We start from the raw sequence: 19,636 nt of genomic DNA on the forward strand, positions 1-19,636 counted from the left end.
TTAATATAGTAAATAACGAACATAAAATTGCAACAACAAAAAAAAAAAGGAGAAAATGTATCGTAAAAGTATACTGGGGCTATAAACTAGTATTATAATGCTTTCTCCTATCCCAGCTTAATATGCTGATACAACTAAAGTAAGCCAAACACTGTGTCTCTGTGGCTCTATAAAAATTCCTGTTTGTTTTGAGCAACCAGTTTAGACCCACCCCAACAACATTACTCAACCAATAGTTTGAGTAGGGGGCGGGACTATCTCTTGAACAACGGCAGGCGGAGGGTGTATTCAGAGAGCTGTTTTGAAAGAAATGTTTATTTTTGCAATTCCATTTGGTGGTGTTAGTGTCGCAGAAATTACAGCTTAATAATAGTAAAATGAAACCTATTTATTTAAAAACATTTTCATTAACTGCAATAAAGGAAACAAAACTAAAACTAAATGAAACTTAAAAACAGTGCTCTTGCTTTCTGAAGTGAATTTAAAGTCAACATGAAACAGTATTTGCTACCCATTCTTCTGTAATGTGGCTTATTTCCAAAAGAAACAGGACATTTAACAAGAAAACAAAATGTAGAAGGGGACTTGATTTTATCTATCAAGAACTGACTGGATCGTGTAAAGAGGGACTTGTATACCTTGGCAACATGGAGCCATGCTACATGGAGCCTAAGAGGAGAAGAGTTGGAAAAATAAGAGGGATTGGTGACATCGGTCGAAACTAAAAATCCTTTGGAGGAGGTGCAGCAAGTTCTCATTTTGATGACATAGAGAAACTTTCTTCTTTGGAATAACAAGCAGCGATTAATCATCCACAATATGCCTAGAAACATGTAATAAAGTCATAAATAGGGCCAATTTTTATTTCATATTGACATAAAATGTTCCGCCCAGCTTATGCTAGGTGTTGCCTTTGATTATACAGTATGTAAATACACTATTATCTGATTTGTTAACTAGGCTACACAAACTAAAACTTAAATTATGAAAACAAATATAAACTATATAACTTTATATAGTTTATATTTGTGAACTACAGAAATGTTTTATGATATAAAAACCACTGCAAAAACAAAACTGAAATTCAAAGTAAATTAGAAAACAGTATTAAACTAAAAATGTATTTAAAAATGCAATACCTTAATAACCTGGTTACAGTGGCAAGAAAAAGTATGTGAACCCTTTGGAATTAGCTTGTTTTCTATATTAATTGATTAATAAATTTGATCTCATCTTCATCAAAGTCACAAGTATAGACAAAGCACAACGTGCTTAAGCTAACAACACACAAACAATTTTAATCTTTCATGTCTTTTTTTAACACATCCCATTAAACATTCATAGTGCTGTGGAAAAGTAAGTGAACCCTAGGATTTAATAACTGGGCAATCCTCCTTTGGCAGCAATAACCTCAAACAAGCATTTCTGGCAGCTGCGGCTTATACCAGCACAACATTCAGAAGGAATTTTGAACCATTGTTCCTTACAGAACTGCTTCAGCTCAGACATATTCTTAGGATGTCTGGTGTGAACGGCTCTCTTGGAAATTCATTTTGTCCCTCGATGATGGCAAGCAGACCAAGCCGCAAAGCAGCCTCAAATCATGATGCTCCCTCCACATAACTTAACCGTTGGATTAATTTTTCATATTTTCATGTTGGTATGCGGTGCCCTTTGTACACCATATGTATTGCTGCATAATCTTCCCAAACAATTCAACCTTAGTTTCATTAGTCCAAAACAAATTTTTACCAGTAGCGTTGTGGTGTTAATGTGGTTTTTGGCAAACTTCAGGTGTGCAGCAATGTTTTTGTTGGAAAGCATCGGCTTCCTTTGTGGTCTCCTGCCATGGACACTGTGGCTGTTTAATGTTTTCCATATAGTAGACTCGTGAACAGAGATGTTAACAAGAGATGCACCAATACTTGTATTGGAATCGTACTCGTAAAAATGCTCAGATACCAAAAACCGATACCATCTGACACACGAATGTCATTACGTAAACATTCAGTTAAAAGTGCACAGATTAAAATCAAGTCATGTCCTACTGAGATTATTTAACAGCAAAAGATGCGATTCAATGAGATAAATAGATAATTTGCACGTGCAGCATTTAAAATGCGAGTGGTTGTGAATGTGTGCAGCCGGTGTTGTGTTGACAAATTTAGAGATCCTTGGCTCATACACGGAAAACACTATTATGTGCATTGCATTTTCTGTTTGTAGCAGATGACAGCAGGCAGACTGCTAATTCACTTATATCAGTCATATATAGATTACATATTTATTTATATAGTAGCCTTTTGCAGTTTAATAACTACAGTGATTCACATTAGGGGTGGGCGATATGAAAAAACCTATATCACGATACGAGTAATTTTATATCACGATATATATCAAGATATAGTTATATTTTTCAATAAAATGCTGTTGTATATTAAGCCATGTTACAATGTGTAATTTTGAGTAATCCAGTAAGTGAATTAAATATTTTATAAATGAAAACGTCATCTTACATAATACTCTTTATTATGAACTTGACAAACATAGTAAAGGAAAAAAAAAAAGACACTCTTTTTATTATTACTATTATTATTGTTGTTGTCATTATTATTATTATTATTATGATGATTGTTATATTTTCCACAAGAAACTTAACATCTTCTCAAAGCAATGCAAAAAGTAAAATGACACATACATTTTAAAACATATTCATAAATAAAACACTTAATAAGGCTCTTTGTGTTTTTATTATTATCAATAGATCACTACTGTATAGTTAAGTAATATGCACTGTTTTACTCACAATAACAATAATGAATCAACAGTAATGGTATTATATTTCAGCAATATCTCACATCTGTGATGCTCTATTATGCAGCAATTGTTTTTTTTTAATTACTACAATGTTTTTTTTAGGATTGTGTTGTGAGGTTCTGAATAAAATTCCTTAATTTTATAAAAATAATACAATTGATGATGGAAAATGAATTGTTAAACTAAATGTTTTACTTTATTTAAACCCAATTGTGATGTGTTGAGGTATCGGACTTGGTATCGGCGAGAACTAAAAAAGTATCGGCCCTCGTACTCTTTCTCCCCTACATCTCTAATGTTAATAAGTTCCAATAATTACCATAACCATTCTTGATCATAGGTCTTCTGAAATCACTTTGAGTCATGGTCCACCTCAGCAATGCTTCTTGTGAACAGAAAACTCAAAATATTTCAAAGTAGCTCTAAACACCACATCTAATCTCCTTTCATTAATTGTATGCCAGGTTTGCCAACTCCTGACTCTAATTAGCGTTTTTTTGTCATCTTTAGCCTAGGGATACAGCTCCACAGCACTGTAAATGTTTAATGGGAAGTGTTCAATAAAGACATGAAAGATTATAATTGTTTGTGTGTTGTTAGCTTAAGCACATTGTGTTTGTCTATACTTGTGACTTTAATGATGATGAGATAACATTTTATGAGCAATTAATGCAGGAAACCAGCTAAAGGGTTCACATACTTTTTATTGCCGCTGTATAATCATGAAGGATACAGCATACTCCGACTTAAAGTCGAATAAAACATTCAAATAAATAACAAAACTTTGCTAAACCCCTCTTGACTTGGTGCAGAGTATGCATCCTCTAATATACAATATATGGATATAGAATTCCCAGTATTTTTACAACAGATAAAAAAGCTGAATATTTACAGTGCAAATAGACTACACTAGTCTATCCACATTTTGCAGATCAAGCATTTATAATGAACACTGGTTTCATAAATCAATTTGATTTATATCAACAAAATCCATAAATAATGTAATAAACAAATTAAGCAATTAAACCTAAAAAATTAAACTTTCCTAAACACTGCACTTTGGCCAACTTTTCATATGCGAGAGAAGAAAGCGATAACAATGGAGGAACAAGCCTCGTCCAAAAACTGTCCCTGCCTGACAAGATTATTTCCATCCCTAAACATCATATTGGTATTGCCAATTAAAGTGCATTGTACACCAGAACAAGTGTTAACTTGCCATAATACAGATACAAATAAGAACTGAATATAAAGGAACAGACTGTGATCAGGATTAAACCTTTGAATACAAGAAACCTCCCAAGATACAGGCTAAATCCCAAAATATGAGACCGGTTTTACCTGATAGTAAACCCAACCAGCAAAAATAACAAACTTAACCTGTACATTTGAAATGCTGTGGAAAAGCTACAAGATGTTGTGACTACCTCACAGGGTGAGGTCAATTTAAACCAGCTGTCCAGGAAAACTCACAGTGCAGGGGTACTTCTTGACATACCAGAGGGTAGTTGTTAGTCCTATGATCACTGAGTCAGCCTTTTCTTTCAAACAGTTGGGCCTGGATGGCATCTGTGACTTGCAAATTCCAACATTTGCCTTCAGTCCTCTTTTTCTTATCACCACAATTCAAAGAAACAATGTAAATTTGAAAGCAAGAAACTTTCACAATAATTGTTAGTCAAGGCATGCTGTGAATTTATATGTACAAAAAAGCATTGATAATATTGGCTCAATATAAATATATATATATATATTTTTTAGTGCAAGAAAATCTCTTTGATGTCAAACAGACATGTGCACACTGAATAACTAGAACAGAATTCTAGTAAAAGTATTTACCTGCAAAGCGAGATTGGGGTAATGGTAAAAATCTAGGTGTTTTCTCCAATGAAAGAACACAGTTTAAGGTATTAACATGACCTTACATGTTGGCTTACGAAGCATAATAAGTGTAAGCATGTGCATGTAAACGGAGTCAATCAGCTGACACTTTTCTCAAGGCATGCATGATATCATTTCTTATGGAGTCATTTCTAAGGAAGCTCCAAACAATCAGCCACCGTTCATTACACGCAAATATTCACATTCTATGACTTGATCTGTGATCGGTAAAAAGCAGATCGGTCACGTTGCAAAAGACGCACGGCTCGTTTAAGACTTGAGCAGCACTGTCATGGCATCCTGAAGTGTGTGGAATACTGGCATAGTGTTGTAAGACAACAAACTTGATTTAGCACTTAAGAACGATGCAATAGGAGAGATATGGCGAATATGAAAACTAATGTGGCGTTTCACACACGACAAGCCAAGCGGAAAACAGTGCAAGCTGTGAAAGGACCTTATTATCGTTCATGGTGATAGTTTCTCAGTCTATGCTGGGCATAGGCATCTCAGTTATAATGCGAGTTACAAGATGTGGTGTAATTCAAACATCTTTATTAAATGTCACCCGATTAACCAACATTAACAATACAGCAACTGTAAAGTCCAGAAACATAAGCACTCACCGCTTTCCTTTCATCTCTTGCCTACATTAGAGAGCGCGTGTTCCCCTCTTTAAAGTTCAAGCAGCAACAAGTGAAAAATGAACTTTAATACAATCATCAACAAAATGAAAAGGCAGGGAAGGAATTTGTAAATATAATAATACTTTATACAACATTAAGAAAACATAATTTAATGTATAAAATATGATGCAAAATAGAAATAAAAAAAAAAGGAATAATAATATTTATATGAAATAATGAGAATGAATCAATAACCAAAAATGTCACAGGTGTAATTGCCCCTATGGGTTATCAGTTTGTCTTTAGTTTGACACTAAGCTTCTTTTTTTATAGGGCTATATATCTTAACACAGAGAATAATTTGTTAGCTTATACTTGTTTTTAAGTCTTATTAAACCATTTAAACTTTTTTTGTCAGCAAAAACTAGGCAAAGTGATATTTCTAGGAAGAGGAAATTCAATTAATAGTGACCGTATGCAAAATGCTTACATATAGCCAGTTATGACAGAGATCCTGGTAAAAGGTGAAATGATTGGAATCGGTATCGGCTAAACAGGTGACAAGAAGTTTGGTACTGGGTGTAAAAATCCTGATCGGAGCATCCCTAGTCATTTCCACAGATAATCATCTCAGATTTTACAAAACAGGGCCTATTTTTACAATTCCAGAGTATACTCCTTTTACACTATAACTAATGGTGCGTATACATACAACGCAAATAAAATATTCACCTCGCACGAGTTTGACCGCTGTTTGCATGATTAGCGCAAACCCACGCGTATTCCCCCTTCTTTTCCGGAAAAGGACAGGAGGAGGGCCTTCTACGACTTGGTTCATAGTAAAGTACAACCAATAGCTGGAATCAAATAGACGCTCATATTTTCAGAACTTACCAGGTAGTTCAGCTTCCTCACTCACTTTACTCCAAGCAATGTCTTTTTTCGTCCTGGTGCCCACACACCGCTACAACAATTTTTTCATCCATATTTCAGATTACTTCTGCTACTACTTCAGTACGTCAGTGACATACGGACAATCTCAATGCTGATAGGCTTTCGTGGCAACGCATCATGCTAATTTTTCTCTCGAGTTGAATGATTTTGCGTGTTCGACTCACGCCATTCGCTTAATTCGCGCCACCCAGTGCGAATTCGTGTCTATTCGCATCTTGCATTTACTTTGAATGTAATTGCGCAACAAGATTGGACCGCAAGAGTAGCTTTGTAATAATGACAATCATATCTAATATCAGATATAACAAAATTATCCTATTATAGTAGTACTCAAAGTTTACTATTCTAATCGCTCTGTGCACTGTGTGCATGATGCAAATTTCATCATCAGCACAGGCTGCGGAAAAGGTCCATGTGCGGTCCAGATTTACTCGACATGCGGATAGTCCTCATCTGTGGGCACTGTCAGCGCATGCCAATGAACGTACAAAAAGATTATAACAAAGCAGTAATAGTGCACGTGTGCTTATTAACTTGCAGTCAAAAGGCAACGTGGTCGACGAGGCACGATCCGATGCGTTATGCAGAAAAATTAAGTATTCCTGGGTCTTTAACGGTAAAAAAAAATTGTCATCAGCACAGTCTGTGTGGACTGTCCATGTTTTTCTCTAAATGTGTCCACATTAACTCATGGTCAAAAGAGTATATTTTGAAGAGCTGTATGCGAGACAATCCGGAACACAGAAAAACGAAATATAGCCGAGCCTTCAGGTTCAGTCCCACTGAAATATACTGAGGTTAAAGTGTCTAGCTCATGGGTACAACAGTGGTATTATATGAATCAACTCTAGCAGGGTTTGAACCTACAACCTTTCCACCCCAACACAAAAATTGATCCATTTCTATTCCTCTAAACTATGTAGATATAAATCAAACCAAGGAATCGGGTTGTATGTACAATCAATAAAACTGTAAATAGTCAGATGGACTAAAGTGTCCCATCTAATGTTTGGACCTTGACAGAGATAATAATTTAGTTGATATATTTGGCAGGAGATACATCTCATCCTGACATCGTCCGCAAAGTATGGCTGATAGTGATGACAGGAATATAACAGCCAAGTGAGTTCTGTTAACAACTTTTGTAATGCTTATAACCATAGAACACATAAAGAGGAAAACACTATGACAATAAAAACACTATGGGTGTGTCTCAATCAGCTCCCTAGTTCAGTAGTCAGAGCACTGATCAGGGAGTCTGTCATTTTAAGCACTGCGTCAACCGCAAAAACGTTCCACTGCAATGAAATGTTCGCTTCCTAAAAAATAGCACAATCCACCGTAAAAACCAGGCAGCATTATTGCACACTATAGGTGTCTCAATCAGCTCCCTAGATCAGTAGTCAGGGCACTGATCAGGAAGTCAGCCATTTCTAGGGCTGTCTCAATCGCAAAATCGTTCAGTGCACTGAAACATTTGCTCCCTTAAAAAAAATTCCACAATGCACCTTAAAAACCAGGGAGCACCATTGCTAATTGTCATGTCTTCTGAAGACTCTTTAAAAGAGATGTTGTTTCTAATGTCTTTCAAGTGCAACATGTGCCCAGTATAAGATGGCCAGAGGAAAATGGAGAAATAATAAGCAGATTTAAATGATTGTAATTGTAAAACCTTTAAAAGCCTTTGTGTAGTAAAATATTATATTATTTAAAGCTGATGGGTGTCATTAGGTCCCAACCAATAAGTCAAATCCCTTGTATTACTGCATTATTGTACCACGCTTGTTAAACATATACTGGGTGTATCATGAATTGTCTTTATAAAGGGAATTGGCATTTTGCTACTAAGTCATTCAGGGTAGCAAGCTGCAAGTCATGCCACAGAATAAACTTCGAAATAACACACAATGTTCATTCACACTTGGGGTTTCACATTTTAAGAAATGTTCTTAATAGGGGGCCTGACTACCAACCCTGGAGTCGCAAGTTCGAATCCAGAGCGTGCTGAGTGACTCCAGCCAGGTCTCCTAAGCAACCAAATTGACCCGGTTGCCAGGGAGGGTAGAATCACATGGGGGTAACCTCTTCGTGGTTGCTATATTGTGGTCTCGCTCTTGGTGGGGCACGTGGTGAGTTGTGCGTGGATTCCGCTGAGAATAGTGTGAAGCATTCACGCGCGCTATGGTTTCGCAATCAACAAGCCATGTGATAAGATGTGTGGATTGACGGTCTCAAACGCAACTGTGATTCGTCTTCCGCCTCCTGGACTGTGGCGAGTCACTACGCTACCACGAGGAACTAGAGCGCATGGGGAATTAGGCATTCCAAATTGGGGAGAAAATCAACAAAAAAAAAAAGTTCTTAATCGACAATCATTAACGTCAATTAATGAAAAGCGTTACCAATACATTTTTGTGTGACAGATATTCAAAAGGAGATCAGCCGTGTCTGCTATTGCATCTTGCCGCGTGTGAGAAGCAATTTACGATATGTCTAATATGCCGTTTTGTCATTAGGCCTATTTATTATCTTTCTGATTTCATTCTTAATTCAGTATTTCAGCACCTGCTTATATATGCTGTGACACATTAATAGGGATGGGATGATATATCACAAACCAAAAATATTACTAACCATATCGAAGCAAAACTCGACATTTCAAAATTTCCAAAATTGATGGATCATTATATTTATAATCCCATGAAACGGAAAACAAACATCATAATCTCTCTATCCCTTGATTTTACCCCAACTGCGCTTTATTTTTTTACACTGTTTACAGGGTTTTCACAAGGTCCTTGAAGTGCTTGAATCTAGCTTTTAGAAATTCAAGTCCTGGAATACATGAACAAAATACCAGAAATTCTGTGTAATGTGTGTCCATCAAAGATGAGATCCTGCATTCCAATATCCTTTCAGTTTTTTAGTCAGATAAAAAGTTAAAAGAAATAGAAAGGATGTGCTAAAAAATAGACTTCTCTCTCGTTAATAAACCAGTACACCTGTGCGAGTCTGCGAGATGCACGTTGAACTCTTAAAGTGACAGTAACCTTTTTTGCGCTTGTTATACAAAGAAACTGAAACTCAATATTATTGCGTGTAAATTGTACACATTATTTAAAAAATGGACAGCTCATATCATATATATACACACACATACAATTTCATGATATAATATTAACTTATCTAATGTAGAATAATTATATTATTTTATTAAGTTAAAATGTGATTATAATAATGATGACACAAAATTATATATATACTTTCACCTACTTTTTTCAGTTCTATTGCTTGCTCTGCACCTGATAAGCCTGAATGTAGCCCACTATTTTTGAAGACTTATTTGTTTCTGATCTTTTCTAATAGAGAAACTTTTATTATTTAAACTTTGAGCATTTATATTGTGTATTTAAGAAATGTATTTTGATGAGAAATTATACTGTGCATTTTGCACAAGCATTTCATATAAAAACAATATTTTCAATCTGCCATGCTTTGTCATTTCAATGTTATTATATCGAATTAAGATTATATTGTGAACTTCATATCATTTATATCTAATAGAATCTTGAGATAACATATCTCTACACAGTAACATAAAATGTTCTTATTTTTCTTTTATTACTGTGACCCCAAAAAATTTTAATTGGAGGCATGAGTGCTCCTAAACAATTTCTAGTGTAGAGCCCTGGACGGTCTGTGACTGGTGCTACTTTAAGCTTCCTCACCAAAACACTTACTAACTACTTGTGTTTGCTGGGTTGAGGAACCTGGCTCTGTAGACAACATTTGCCTTGCCGTAAATAGAAATAAAAAAATAAGCCAATACTTTTCCATTCAGTCCTTTATTTTAAAAGAGAAATGTATCTAAATTAGGGCTGGGCGATAGGACGAAGTAATCGGATATTGACAATATCTGACATCAATTGCATCAGTCGACTGTGCAAATGGGGATGGAGGAAGAGGGAGATGGTAAATGTTTGCATTCGGGGCGGTGGTTATAAACGATTTTTGGACCAATTTGCTCCTTTGAAGTGCAATTTGAATTTTAAAATATCTTTGGCATGGATACGGCTGTATTTTTTTTTTTAAATGTATAATACAAATATTAATTAAACATGAACAAAACAAAGAGCTCCGACGATATACAATCACTGAGCACTGCACACCTACTTATTCATGTGATTATCTAAACATCCAATTGTGTGACAGCAGTGCAGTGCATAAAATCATTCAGTTACAGATCAGGAGCTTCAGTTAATGTTCACATTAACCACCAGAATTAGGAAAAAACATTGATCTCAGTGATTTGGACCATGGCATGACTGTTGGTGCCAGATGGGCTGGTTTGAGTATTTTTTTAACTGCTGATCTCCTGGGATTTTCACACACAACAGTCTCTAGAGTTTACTCAGAATTGTGCCAAAAACAAAAAACATCCAGTGAGTGGCAAATCTGCAGAAGTAAACGCCTTGTTGATGAGAACGACCAGACTGGTTTGAGCTGACAGAAAGGCTACGGTAACTCAGATAACACCTCTGTAAATTGTAGTGAGCAGATTAGCATCTCAGAATGCACAACACATCAAACCTTGAGGCGAATGGCTACAACAACACAAAACCACTGTACAGTACATATATTCCCTTAACACAGTATGTCTGTATTATATTCCAGTCACATGATAATTCTCTCATCATTTACTCATTCTATCTCAAACTTGTATAACTTTCTTTTGCGGAATGCAAACGAAGAACAGTTTTGGACCCCACTGACCAATATTGTATTGATATAAACACATCATACATACTTCAAAATATCTTTGTGTCCAGCAAAAAAAGCAGCATGAGGGTGAGTAAATTATGAGAGAATTATCATTTTTGGGTGATATGACTGAGTCTGACTCTGGGGAAAGTGACCAACTTTCCCACCACAAAGTCCACAAATAATATTCAACACTTGGAGAGATGCTATGTTCAACACAAAAGGAGGAGAATTCATATTTCATATGTTTAGCAGTGTCATTCATTGAATGACACCAAGGACCTTTTTCTATCTCATTCACACTGTAGGGATCAAATTTGATAAATTACTAAGAAAGTGTGTAGCACAACATGCAGTGTAAGAATGTCTTGCCACAGGCCAAAATAACTCAATACAGATTGATCGAATAACTTTGAACAAAAACTATAAGTTATTCTACAGCTAATGTTTTTTTAAATAGACAAAGCATTTATAACAAAGGCTGTGACCATTTTTACTCAGTGTAATAACTTATACACCTTTTCAAATGATATTTTAATCCATGCACAATGATATACTGCTCAGCATGCTGGTATGATGGCTCAGTATTTAGCAGCATGTTGCTACTTGACATTTCCAGGGCTGTGCACACAATCCTATGATTCAGTATTGCCAAATGTGGCTTAAAGACATTTACTGCATGCACAGCTGTGAAATATCCTTATTTATTAACTCTTTTAAAAATCCCAAAATCTATAAGATGTTCTGATCATGAAATGCATTGATTTAAGAGGGTCTGATCATGAAATGCATTGATTTAAGAGGGTCTGTACATGAAATGCATTGATTTAAGAGGGTCTGTACATGAAATCCATTGATGTAAGAGGGTGTGTATATGAAATGCATTGATTTGAGAAGGTTTGCACACAACATGCATTGATTTTAAGAAACAGATTGTAAAGCACCATACTCACCCCATTCCAAAAACTCAGCTATATTCTTCTCTCTTCTGAGTGGCGAGTTGATGCATTCATCATAAAGACAAATGAGCACATCGAGAAGGGTTTCCACACTAAAACACTGTCCATTAGACTGGACAGGGCCATCCAGGATCAGTTTTTCCAGCTTTTTCAAACGCACCACTCCAGACATGATTGAAAAAGAGTGTCGGTCCAAAGAAAATGTAGTGTAATCTTATTTAAAAAAATCAATGCAAAGTCTTTAGAAAGGCTCTGTCAACACCTATAAATAAAACGCACCCATAATCACGCTAAAATGCAGTGCAAAAACTGCATTAAACTCAAACTTAATTTTACTTACATACCTAATAAAAACGTTTCTCTACATCTTTGAATCTAGTGATCAACTCAGTGGAAGTGAAGCAAAACAAGCCAATTATGAAAAAAAACGTACAATTTAAGCCACTAAGATCATTCCCGTTTGTGTCAAAGCTCTTTCATATTCCGTGTTTAGTAATACACATGTATTGGCAGATATTTAAGTGCCTTTATCTGTAGCCACTCAAGCTAACTAGCTAAACAACATCTCGCGACAGAATGTCTGAAATGTCACAGTTTCTCTCGCATACAAACAAAATGAATGTTCTGATATTAACCAACACTAGTGTCAAAACACGTCAAGCGTGTAAACTTTTAAATATCCCCAGTTTGTTAAACTTTAATGGGATAGAATAACTGATGCTACAGATCCGGCTAATAAAGACGTTCGGCTAACAGGCTAATGATTTTAGCTCGTCCTCAGGTAAAATTATCCTAATACTCGAAGAGAATAACATGACAAGCCCTCCAAATGTGATATTCGTGAATTAAATATGTGGAAAATACGGATTAAAAGTGTTTATATCCGCAGAAAGTGAGTTTCGTGAAGTTCTCCAAAGGTACCGACAGAGTTTTCCACAGTTTTAGTCATTTTTCCAAGGATAATTTTCTCATAAAATAAGTCCTGACCGCGGCATAAAGTGTGTCAGATGATAGTGATGATGGTGGTGGTGGTGGTGGTAATGTTGATGATGAAGATGAAGATGAAGCGGAGGACAGTGGAGATGTGGATGCGAGGTGACGGGGTGATTCTCTCTCATCTGCCCGCCGTTGCGGAGTGTTTCAGGAATGATGAGGAGAAACATGGCGACTGGAAGCGCGAGCGCGCGCGCGCACGAACACACACACACACACACACACACATTCATACATATATACATACACATGCACACACACATATGCAGAGATATACTCTATTGAAATAAAGTAAAAGCAAAATCATTGTTAATAAATCACACATGCTCACAGGCACACGCGCAAAACAAGCATTCATACACATATAATTTAATCTACATACAGTACATGCACATAGATAGATAGATAGATAGATAGATAGATAGATAGATAGATAGACAGACAGACAGACAGACAGACAGACAGACAGACGGATTATAGATAGATAGACAGACAGGCAGGCAGGCAGACCAGCTGTTTGGGGAATTTAGAGATGGGGGTGGGTAGTTTTGAAAGGGGCAGGTCGCGGGGTCGTCATCTCAATGGATTCACGCTTTTAATTTGTTTTAAGATAAATTATATATACATATACAGTGGCTCCCAGAGTACACACAGCCCTAACATAACCAGACTGTATGTGTATGTTAAAATACATTGAGAAAAATAACCACACACTAAAAGAACAACATTATATGACATAGGCTATTAAATAAAATTAATCAGAAAAAAAACTAAATAAATAAAAGGCGGTCAGACGTTTCAAACATTAGCGAAACTCGAATTATTTTTGAAAGAATGTGATTGGCGGGACGCTCGATCTAATCTGATTACCGAAACTTTCTCTAAATTTAAGGCATTATCACAGTCATAGATTAAATAATTTAATTATGTTTATATCAGTCGATTTTATTTTATATGTAAATTACATGGGTGCACCTGTATGTATATATATATATATATATATATATATATATATATATATATATATATATATATATATATATATAATCTCCTGTAATGTATACAAATACAATATGAAATAATATACAAAATGGCCAAATGCATAAATGTAAATACAAATATAATTTGATAAATTGAGCAATATCTATTACCTTTCAAGTAAGTGTCCTGATGGTACACTGCTGGTTCAGTGTATTTCATCATTACAGTAATTACTGAAATTTGACCAAGTCTGCAAATACCAGTGCTCCCCCTGGGGACCGAAAAATCCACAGACCATGCCCAGAATGTTTGGGAATTTTCCCTGAGAATGAAAATGTAAAGCAGCGTCACCTGCTGTCAAAAAACGTAGGTGCATGCCAAAGTGACCTTGTTAGAATTATATTGTTGGTTGTAAAACATTTGAGGAATATTAAAAAGCATAATTAATGCAGTGATTGCAAAACTACAATGCAGATTCCACGCTTTATTACTGAGGATCTGTGAATGTGACATTCTAGAGATTAGAAAGCAAAACAGGACTGAGTATTACTGTAATAGTTTGTCTGGCTGGATGTATAATTAAATTTTCCTTTCTATTAGCTGGATGTATAACTTTATTTAATTTATATTAGTCTTGACAGTCAATCAAATAAAGTCTTCCTTCACACCAGAACACATTGGGGACATTTGAGCTTAGTAAGGTCTAGTTTCAATGAGCAGATTCTTTAATGCCCATCATTAGCACCTTTTATGTTTATTGGGGCTCTTGATTAAAAGGGAAAAATACAGGACAGTGTTATTGTTGGTTTAATCCCTCTGATCCCTTTTCATATGCAAGTGTAATATGTGAAAAATCACTTTCAGTCTAGATCATCTAATTAATTGATGTGGCAGAATCTGCAGTCGATAAATCAAGGAAACACAATTGTGAACACCACACCCTCTAAAACAACCGTCTATAGGTATAAATGATAGTTCAGCTTAATTAGTCATTGAAAGTCACAGGCTTAAGATCTTTTTTTTTCATTATGGTGTGTATTCAAATCATTAATCACAATGCAGTCTTAATAGGGCTGTCTCAAGAAATATCTTGCTAGAGTGGAAAGTTCATAATGTACATGGGGCCTTGTATAATTTGATACTACTTATTGTATTATACTGTATTAGCTTGTGTTATATATTGCATTTGTTTTATATTGTAGTTTATATTGTATGTGCATTAGATTAAAATATAATTTAGTGTGGGCTAATGAATTCTAAGTCTGAGACCAGAGTCCAAATGATCATTATTAGATATCTAATAGATAACATTTAACATTCCAAAAACATATTTTGGCCACAAAACACATATCCAGCACACAAAAGTGGGCATTATAGCCATTAATGCAGGTTTCTAGCACATTTTGACTAATTCATTTCCATGACTTTTTCTGTTGTTCATGATAACCGGATGCAAATGTTTAAAAATGCTTTAATAGATGACATTCGCAGTCATTTCTAGCCGATTCCATATTTTAGAGCTAAGCATAACTACATAAATGCACATTCACCAGAGACATTTCCATGATTTTTGGATGAAATTTTAAGATTATATTACTTTCCATGATTATTCCAGGCTCTCATCTTCCTGTTAGTGTTCGGCAATGTAACACACAACAGTGCAATGGATCTTTTTGATTTTTAACTATGTTGCCACATTTTCACCCTGTAAGAATCCTTATTGGTCAAAACAGATGCTAAAGGAAATCTGGCTCTTGTATTATACATGGCTCCAAAATTGATCAAATGTAAAACTCTCAAGTATTGTAAGTAATGAAATGTAGGTCTTAAAATTACGTTTGACAGTTTGGCTGATCTGTAGTGCTGTTGACTTCTTGTTTGAATAAGAATGGCCATGTTGATTTGTAAACATTGGATTATACTTGTCTTGCCCATCCTGACAAACAGTGTCAGATAATAAAATGATTACCATGAAAACGTGGCTATGTAGCGAGTAAATTTGCTTAGCTGTCTGACGTGACATGATCCACCATCAGCCGTTCATGTTCATTGTCTGACATCCGAGGACAACCTGCAGCCCCAATACACAATGCAGACTGGGGTAACTTTAGTCAATTTAGTTGGCAACACAGAAATGGTCTGAGCAGTCCTGCAATAGCACAAGATAATGACCCCCCCTGAGAAATCTCTCTCCAATCCACATCCCCTGAGCACACTCCTGGATTTACCGCCTCTGTTTGTGTAATAATGACTCTCCCTAATAAGACAGCAGGGGTGGTCATTTCTGAATACACTTTCCTCTCTCCTACATCCCTCCAAATGTACTACTGCTTTTACCAAAAATGGTTAAAGTTGGAACAAAAAAAGCAATGTACCAAAATACAGCCAGAATAAATGAAATGAATGCAACAGTTCCCTGGACCATGCGATATTCAAGTTGTCTTATTTAATAGTGAATGTATTTATTTATTGCTAAAATGATATTCATTTAAGCTTTAAAATAATCAAATAAAAATAAAATAAAAAACAGTGTCTGTTATTTACGTTGAAGTCATGCTATGTACCAAAACCCAATGAAGTGAAGGTTAAATAATAGCGATACAATAAAATAAACAAATGCAAACTCAGTAAACTGATTAATTGGAAATTTCTCTTTTCCATAAAAATATTCTGACCATGCATAGGCTTAATAAGAAGGAAAAAAAGACAAAAAAAAGTAATGAGCAATAATAGGTGGTCTATATAGGACATGGCTTTGAAGGGTGCCTTTTTTTAGGTTGCCTCCCCTTTGTGAAGGTGTGAAAAGCCAGATGGGATGCGGGGGGGGCATTTGTATATAAGCCTGAGCGAGTCAAACAGTCATTCAACCAGAAGAGCGACATCACAACTACATCAAGTATGGCTTTGCTCATCCAGCTGTTCATTTGTGCCACATTCATTTCATTTACTGAGGGATTCGAACATGAGGATATGACGCAAGCTATGCTCCAAAAACTTGGACTAACGGAAATGCCCAGGATTCAGAAGCGAGACTTGGAAAATCTGGTCATCCCAGCTCACATCAAGAATAAATATCTGTCCATGCTGAAACTGCATCATAAGAGGAAGAGAAGATCTCTGCCAAGTTTGGCAGGAATTCTAAGAGGCATCCATGGGAGTGCAGGTGGGTTTGATTTTTGATTGGGTTTGAAGATAAGTTTAACTATATATATATATATATATATATATACATTAACAGTTGATGTATTAGGAATGTAAACAATAGCTTAAAATGTATTAGTATATATGTAGAAATTAACATTAACCAAGATTAAGTAGTCCTGTGACAGTACTGCTCGTTGTTAACCATAAGAATAAAACCTTTAAATTTAGTTTGAATGGCTGCAAGCTATTTTGACCATTTTTTTGTTTATTTAAGCAACTGATGAAGTAAATCTACTTGAAACTCAGAGAACTTATTGTGACTAGCTAAACAAATTAAGGTTAGATTAGAGTTAGGGCTAAAAATGTTGCTATAACATAAAGGTTTAAACACTTTTACATCTGTCATAAACAGTAGATTAATGTATCATTTGCATTCACAGATATAACAGGAGAAGTAAAGTACTCTGACACAACTCGTCAGCGTCTTGTGTTTGACATGGAGACGAGGATACAGGAAAACACTGAAGTTACTATGGCCGAACTAAAACTGTACCAAACAGCTGTGCAAACCCCATCTAAACCTGAGCGAAGGCACCACAGACCCATTAACAATGCAAGAGTGAGCATCTACTGGGTGGAAGTGTTGGAAAACGGCTCTAATAGAACATCTCTTGTAGACTCCAGGTATGTCAGACGTCTGTATACAATAAATGCATAAATAAACAATATATGTTATCCAAATGCATGACTTTAAACTCATGTATTCATGTTTGGCATTTCCATAGATTAATTCCTATTCATGAAACTGGTTGGAGGAGCTTTGATGTGACTCAAGCGATTCATTACTGGTCTAAATCGCAAAAAAAGAAGACACCTTTGCATCTAGAGGTTTGGACCGAGGGAATGAGACCAGGGAGCTATGCAGCTGAAATGGCCAAGAGAGTGCGCTTTGCAACACAAGCTCCAAAGGAGAACACCCTAGAGAAGGACATGGATGCACCAGAACTTGTGTTCTACACCTTAAACTTGGATGAATATGGGTGAGTATTGTTAATAAAAAGCAACGTTTTAAATGTAATAATGCAGGGTTAAAAACAACCAAATCAGGGTATATTTAAACATATGCTGGGGTACACAAAAACTACCATTGTCACTACAATTGACCAATTGACCCAACGTTTGGGTAAAAACGAACCCATTATATTTAGAGTGTAGTTTTATACATCGCAGTTCACACGTTACATGTCAATCACTTATTGATTAGCTAACCATCTCATTTCCATGTCAACAGATCGCCGGGTAACTGCAACTCCAGCCCAAACGGCAGCAAGTGCTGTCGGGAAGAGCACTACATAAACTTCCGTGAGCTCACCTGGACGCAGTATTGGATCATCGAACCGGCCGGGTACCAGGCGTTCCGCTGCGCCGGAGGATGCAAGCAGCCCAAGCGTGGTTTCTATGGTTACGGACAGAGGATATGCGCGGCGACGGAGAGCGCACCACTGCCCATGATGTACCTGGTGAAAAAGGGAGATTACACGGAAATCGAGGTGGCAGAGTTTCCGAACATGATTGTTGAGAAGTGTGGATGCTCCACGGACACAATCCCTCACTTATGAAACTGTCTTACGATTTGTTCACAAAAGAGAGGTGATGATGAAAGTGTGTGTGCTTTTTGAAGCCAAATTACACGGTTATTGAACTGCACACGTTGCAAAACCCCACCGAGCACTTGAAAATAAAATTATTTATGAATTATTAGTTTATGTAATGTAAAAGGCAGCAGAAATTGCATAGTGGTTTCAAGTGTTTTTTTTTTTTTTTTAAATAAAATAAAATAATTAATCTCAAATTCACGAGTCATGTTTATGTGCTTCATTAAAACATTTTCATGTATGATTCACAATGCTTACAGAAACTAGTGATATATTGCTAACGCTTTACTATAAGGTTCCTTGTTAACGTGATTGAATTTATATCGTGAACTAACAATTTTTTTTACAGCATTTATTAATCTTTGTTCAAATACAACTCTTCATTGCTAGTTCAGGTTAGTTCATAGTGCATTAGCTAATGTTAACACATACAACTTTTAATTAAAAAAAATCTATTACTATGTGTTGAAATTAACATTAACCAACATGAAATACTGTAAAAGTATATTGTTCATTGTTAGTTTATGTTTAACTGTTGTTAACTAATGTTAACAAATAGAATAACAAATCAATAATTATATACACACGCACGCGCGCACACACACACACACACACACACATATATAGTAAGCTACTGTGCAAAAGTTTTAGGCACTTGTGAAAAATGTTCCATAGTGAGGATGTCTTAAAAATAATGACACGGTTTTCATTTATCACTTAATTTCATACAAAGTTCAGTAAACAAAATAAAAGCTAAATCAATATTCGGTGTGACCACCTTTGCCTTTAAAACAGCACCATTTCTAGGGACACCTGAAAACTGTTTTTTTTTTTTGGTTGTTGGCAGATAGGATGTTCCAAGCTT

At 35.8% G+C, this 19,636-nt stretch overlaps 2 protein-coding genes across 2 annotated transcripts in view; one reads left to right on the forward strand and one right to left on the reverse strand.

Moving 5' to 3' along the window:
• Positions 1-13,060, reverse strand: part of LOC127656644 (serine/threonine-protein kinase MRCK alpha-like) — a 97,635-nt gene extending 84,575 nt beyond the window's left edge. Inside the window, 1 exon segment of the mRNA XM_052145054.1 lies at positions 11,993-13,060. Within this exon segment, the coding sequence (XP_052001014.1) occupies positions 11,993-12,170 (178 nt within the window). The 5' untranslated portion in view covers positions 12,171-13,060.
• Positions 13,061-16,870: 3,810 nt separating this feature from the next.
• On the forward strand, positions 16,871-18,735 carry LOC127657375 (left-right determination factor 2-like). The gene is made up of 4 exons (XM_052146130.1): positions 16,871-17,135; positions 17,557-17,800; positions 17,902-18,156; positions 18,408-18,735. Exons 1-4 carry the CDS (start codon positions 16,871-16,873, stop codon positions 18,733-18,735), a joined length of 1,092 nt encoding a protein of 363 aa, XP_052002090.1.
• The last annotated feature ends 901 nt before the right edge of the window (positions 18,736-19,636 follow it).

Source organism: Xyrauchen texanus, chromosome 16 (assembly GCF_025860055.1).
Source record: "Xyrauchen texanus isolate HMW12.3.18 chromosome 16, RBS_HiC_50CHRs, whole genome shotgun sequence".
NCBI classification, from domain to species: Eukaryota; Metazoa; Chordata; class Actinopteri; order Cypriniformes; family Catostomidae; genus Xyrauchen; species Xyrauchen texanus.

Coding starts and splice junctions, on each gene's coding strand:
- LOC127657375 (XM_052146130.1), top strand. CDS start 16,871: ATGGCTTTGCTCATCCAGCTGTTCATTTGTGCCACATTCATTTCATTT. Junction 17,801..17,901: donor ACATCTCTTGTAGACTCCAG/GTATGTCAGACG, acceptor GCATTTCCATAG/ATTAATTCCTATTCATGAAA. Junction 18,157..18,407: donor TTAAACTTGGATGAATATGG/GTGAGTATTGTT, acceptor CCATGTCAACAG/ATCGCCGGGTAACTGCAACT.